Source organism: Crocodylus siamensis, chromosome 10 (assembly GCF_052110815.1).
Source record: "Crocodylus siamensis isolate JL-2025a chromosome 10, ASM5211081v1, whole genome shotgun sequence".
Classification (NCBI taxonomy): Eukaryota; Metazoa; Chordata; order Crocodylia; family Crocodylidae; genus Crocodylus; species Crocodylus siamensis.
In genome coordinates, this window is record NC_143404.1 from 33,918,221 (window position 1) to 33,924,252 (window position 6,032).

The window sequence follows — 6,032 nt, forward strand, 5'->3', positions numbered from 1 at the left end:
AGACCACACTCAAACTGCCAGCAGTGAGGAACTGAGCAATAAGGTGCTACAGAACATGTGGTGTCGTGCGTCTCTGTTGTATGCCTGGGTGTCCTATTGTCTGTAAGTCTAAAGGCATTGTGCTGTCACATTACAAGATGTATCATAACACAATAATGTGCCCTCAGGTTCTACAGTGATTACAAAATTCCTTTATAATTTACATAGCCTTCTGCCATAAATTAGTTCATATCAGTAAACTAGCATCTTCAGTACAAACAAACTCCTTATTGTCATCTATCTAATGTGGATAAGAAGTTGGCTAAACATTTCCAGCACTGTTGGGCCCTGTCATGAGATTACTTGATGAAGTTGCCTGCTGGATATTAGGGCTGTGTGAAAGGGGCCATATTAGTTTCAGATTTGACTGAAGTCGGAGACGGTGATTCGATTGGTTGATTCGGATCACTGCCCCCAAGTCGATTTGGCTGACTCCGAATCTAAAGATTCGATGCCGATTTGGAGAACGAGTGATTCAGCCATAGACACAGCTTTAAATATCTTTTCTACATACCTTGAGGTACCAGGCGCAGCTCATGAATGCTGCAATGCTGGGGCAGATGAAGCGTCCCACAGGAGCACAGGGCGGGGAGCCCCTGCACACTCAGTGGGGAACCCAGAAGTGGACTAGAAATACTTCCAGTCCACTTCTGGGACCACTGGAGAGCATGCATTTACCCAGCTGGCATGAGGGGCATGGGATGCAAACGCGGCAGTGCTGGGAGCAGGTCTGTGCCCTGCTGCCACTTGCCGCCTTCTGCCCAGAGCAAACTGCACCCACATGCTGCCCGCCCCCTCCCTTGCCCCCCTGCCTTGGCTGAGCAAGTGGCAACAGGGCATAGCCCCCACTCCCAGCACTGCTGTGACTGCATCCCACACCCCCCAACCACAACAGGCTTACCAGCTGGAGGCAGCTGTGTCAGCTGCCTGTTTAGTGTATGGCTTTAAATCGATTCCAGTCTTTCAACTGGTCTCCCAATTTGATTCAGATTCGGAGTTTCAGTCCCCGAATCGGGCAGAATCTCCTCCAAATCAAATCGACTACCAAAGCTTTGCACAGCCCTAGCATACAGTTTATCAGTGCAGCGGGCTACCAAGAAGCAATGTGCTACACAGGCTTCTACTTAGAACAGAAATGTTATAAGGTCTTTAGCAGTCCTTGATTTAATAGGGTCCTAGACATTGGGATTAAGTGGTGTGCAGCCTGTTCTAAGTCTCCCTATCAATCAGACTGTTAGTTTGCCTGTGGCTTCATGCATGTGAACTCTTGATAGAATATAGCAGTTGTTCTTGTCATACTATGCAAACACTCAGAACACTAAATTAGACCTAAAAGTGTTTTGTTTTAAAACATAAGTTAAAGCTGTAATAGCACAGAAGCGCAACCCACAGTGTTTGGTGCAAGGGAGACTCCCACTTGTATATGGAAACCAAGGAGGATTAAGTCAATATTTAAACAAGATTCTGTGTTCTTGGTGTGCATTGATGCACACGACTGGCGAATTTTTGCCCAGTTTTTCATGAGCAACAGAGAAGCTGAGCTGCTTTCCTTTCCTGAGCTTTTCTTTTTAAAACCTTTGCCAGAGGTAAGCTACAGATGGAGGGTGACCAAGTGCAGCCTATGAATGCTTGCCAGTGTGGGGGCAACTATCCAACAGAATTCATGGGCTGGAGCCCCTTCAGTCCATGCCTGTGCGGTCAGGAGTGCTGCATGCTGGGCTCTGGGCTCTGCATATCACACCTCTCTGAGAGGACAGATGACAATATGCTCCATTTTATGCAAATTGGGTGTGGCCTTCTGACTCCTGCCAAGTAACCTGTGTGGGGAGCTGCACCCTTAGAGGCAAGTTCAGATTGCCAAGTATGGTATGGTCCTTGTTTTGAGATGGATGTTTCCTCTAACATAGCTTTTTTGCTTTAATCTTGCTTGCATTCAGAGGATAACCTCAGAAAGGATTTCAGTATTGGCTGAAGCTATTTAATGGTATCTGTCTTCAATGCAATTTACTAGACTAGTGGGGTTACAGTATTTACTTATCAGTGATTAAGATATTACCATGGCTTTGATAATTTAATTAAAATGGAAGCTTCTATCATTGGGTAGTTACAACAGCTGTAGGAGGAAACAATTTAATACAGATCTTTTACATTGCCGTAATTATGGCAGAGACCACTTGGTGTATACACATGCTGCTCATTGTTCTAGTGGCATGAATCACTTTCTCACCAAGTGTCAGAAAATACAGCATCACATTTTGTGCCCTGGTAATGTCAGTTAGTGTTGCAAAAAGATAAATGTTTACATTGCCCTTTATTAAAGGACATATTCGGAGCCACAAAGCCTCTTGAAACCTCTCGTCCGTGTTCAGTTTTTATGGTGCACAGCACACCAATGCTGGATGTTGTTTGTTACAGGTGGACAGCGCTATGTCTTTGATCCAAGCAGCCAAGAACCTGATGAATGCTGTGGTGCAAACTGTGAAGGCTTCCTACGTGGCATCCACTAAATACCAGAAGTCCCAAGGAATGGCTTCTCTGAATCTGCCTGCAGTCTCTTGGAAAATGAAGGCTCCAGAGAAGAAACCTCTGGTTAAGAGAGAGAAACAGGATGAAACTCAAACCAAAATCAAAAGAGCATCTCAGAAGAAGCATGTGAATCCAGTGCAGGCTCTCAGTGAATTCAAAGCTATGGAGAGTATTTAAAGAGGAGGCTTTTCCTTTTGTTCCACTACTGCTATTCCAGAACTTTACTTTTAATATTCTAAGGATTTCAAAAGTTTACTATTCATTAAAATGTATTGACTTAATATAATTTTGATAACTGTTTAGATTACAAGGGGAAATTAGTCAAATTTATAAATGCTATCACTATTACTTCACCCTGCAGTTGTGTTAATTTTAGGTTGCTTTTAGATTTCAGGGGCATCTTTCTAGCTGACAATTATTTTGTATGGCCCTACTTAAATAAAATGTTCTATAACCAAAGAGAATCTTACAGTAACACTAATCAGTAGTTTTATTATTTGGATCATGTTACATTTTACAATGATGAGTTTTGCCTTGTGAACAAGAGGAAAAATAAACTGCATCACTCAGAAAAAGAATGAAATAAATTACAGTTCTATGTATTACACTACAGTCATTCTTGGGCTGGGTAGAAGTTAAGTTTCGTATGTTAGTGATTGAGGGGAGTAGGTGCTAGCTGTGCTGCTTGGAGAGTATAGAAAGACATCTGGAAAAGTTGCAGCGCACTTTCCTTACTTGGCTGAGTTAGTTTTTGTTTTCTTTTTCTTGTACTTGGAGTAGAGCTGCTCAATGCATTTGTTATGGATTGCTATTTTCTGAGACACTACTTTAGCTGTGGGTAGTTGAGCTCATCACAGAAAGTGATGAGTTAGACCCACACAAATTTTGTGTGTAGAGGATTTTACAGTTATTTAGCAATAGGCCTTTCATGAAGATTTTCATGTATGTCTCTGCAGGAGGACAACCCATCAGAAAACCAGTAAAATATAAGGCATCTTAAAGAAAACTGATTACTTTTTTCATGAGACAAGACAAGAATTTTAATGCTTGGTTACAAATTACTAATGTACTTTGCCGTAGGACACTAATAAAGTTGCTTTTACCAGCCGGTGTGTTGTCGTGCTGTAAATGTAGCGTTTTTATTTTTCCTCCCAGCGTTCAAATGCAAATTCATCATTGTACTCATTTCTAATAATTGCTGTGCATCCTGCCTTGGGCTTGCAAAGAAACCCAGAAAATAGTGTTTATTCATGCTACAATTTAGATTTTACATTATTTGTGATAACCATGGCTACAAGGTATAATTTTGCTGTCTTTCTTAAATTTTATGAATTTCAGAAGGTTTTTTTTACACTTACAAATAAAGCCTGGGATTTAAAAAAACCCCAAACCCTCCGATGGTATAGATCAAGGTTCTGTTGGCTGTTTTATAAAGTACAGTTTAGAAACAGAATGACACGTTCTATATTTAAACATTTTTTAACAGTTGCTTAATTGTAGAGCCAATCTCCACTGTATTAAAGCTGAGCTTGATTTTACCTTCACCAGCTTAGTAATAAATACAACACCTTTTTAAAAAAGTCTTGTTATATAAATACATTAAAAAATTATTGCTACCATAGCATGAAAAATGCTGATCAGGATTAAACATCTAAATCAATCTAAAGATAATTTGGTGAATTTATTACCTGTTTTCCAGCATCCTGGACTTTTGAATATAAGTCATATACTCTAATCTGTATTACATATAAAAACTTCTGTGCCATTCTATGCAATGTACTGTGTGTATAGATATACTACAAGTAAAACAGATTTGTTTAGAACAGTGATTTTTTTGACTTTTTTGGACTCAAGGAACCCCTCTATAACTTTTGTGAATTGAGTAGCACCCAATTTCAAAAACTAATTTCTATATTATAGTGCTTGCCTCCTTGCAGCGGGCCCAGGCAAGGCCAATTTGGAACCTGCGCTTATACTTATCTCCTCACATCTCCAAACTCTTCAAAGGCTCTGGTGGCACCCTGGTTGAGAATCACTGACTTAGAAGATGACTCAGCACGCTAGAGGCATTCGCTTTAAAGGTTTATTGAAATAGATTTGCTGCACATGTTTAAAAAAAAAAGCAGGCGGGGTTTAAAGCAGTGGTGGGCAATTATTTCAGCTGGAGGGCCACTTCACAGGTTTTGGTGAGCTGTTGAGCACTGCGCATATAAAAACATTCAGAAGGTATCAGTTTAACAAATCATAGATTAAAAAACAAATCGTACACTAAAAAAAAATCTACTGTAACAATTTTATTTTTAAAAATGTCCTGATTTTTATGGTTTCTTGAGTAGTGTATATAGGGGCAATTTGCATAATAGCTCAAAATGAGGTCTAACTCTTGTATATTGAGTGGGGAGTGCACATGTGTGAGGAGCTGCTTGCGTGCTAGGTCCCAGGAGCTGGCTGGGGGACACATGCAGCAGAGCTCACTGGGATGGTGCACTGCAAATGTAGTCCACTCCCCTCCCCGCAATCCCCAGTCCAGCCTGTGGTTGCCCCTGCAGCGCTCCACATGGGGCCAAGCCCTGCCCACTCCCGTCCAGAGAAGCCTGTCCCTGTTGCCACTGCCCCAGCCCCCTCCTAGCAGGGCTGCTCTTGCTGCTGCCCAGGTACTGCTCGACTCTCGCTGCCTCCAGTGGCTGTTCCTCATGCTGCCCCTGCTTCACTGCACCACATGCTGGGGCTCGAGTTGCCTGGCTGCTGCTCCATGTCTCCCCACCTTCCTTTGCCCCTCCTGCAGCAGCACAGCGAGGACAAGAGAAGGAGCAGTGGCTGGAGGCAGGGGGGAGCCGAGCAGTACCTGGGTGGCTGCAGCCTTGCTTGGGAAGTTGTGCACGCTGGCCTGGTCTGGGGCTGTCAGCAGGTACAGGCAGGAGCACAACATGGGTTACCATGGGCAGGACTTGGCCCCATGCAGAAATGCCATGGGGGCAGCCGCAGGCTGGATCCAGTCAGTTGGCAGGCCATATTTTGCCAGCCCTTGGTTTAAAGGTTTTCTGCCCTAAGCCAAAAAAAAAAAAAGAAAAGTTTAGTTACACAAGCTATACCTTAGAGACACAATGATAAAGTAAGAGTCTCTAAAAGCTGACTGGCTATTGTATATTGTGCACAGAATATATAAGGTATTCAGACAGCAGACATTAAAATAGCACTAGCTGATTAAAGTATAATTTGAAAACCCCAAATCAGATACCACAAAGCCAATTTAGGATGCTGTTGTGATTTTAGTCCATCGTACAGAAAGGCCTAGTGTGGATTCAAGAAATGCTTTGAGGGCAAAGACTCCCCCTCGCAGGGAAGAGGTAGATAACTTGAAAAGAAGAACAAGGGACAGATTCATTAAAGGGCTTGGGCAGGGCTTCTGTGCTGAACCCCAAGACTGCAATCCAGAAAAGCCCCACTTGGCTGCTACTTCACTCTAG

At 42.6% G+C, this 6,032-nt stretch overlaps 1 protein-coding gene across 2 annotated transcripts in view; it reads left to right on the forward strand.

Annotated features, from left to right (window-relative positions):
* The window catches only part of CTNNA1 (catenin alpha 1), a 179,234-nt gene extending 175,564 nt beyond the window's left edge, over window positions 1-3,670 (forward strand). For both annotated transcript variants that reach the window (XM_090064372.1, XM_090064371.1), the window contains one exon: window positions 2,455-3,670. In XM_090064372.1, the coding sequence (XP_089920498.1) occupies window positions 2,455-2,742 (288 nt within the window). In that variant the 3' untranslated portion in view covers window positions 2,743-3,670. The remainder of the gene's footprint in view (window positions 1-2,454) is intronic.
* The last annotated feature ends 2,362 nt before the right edge of the window (window positions 3,671-6,032 follow it).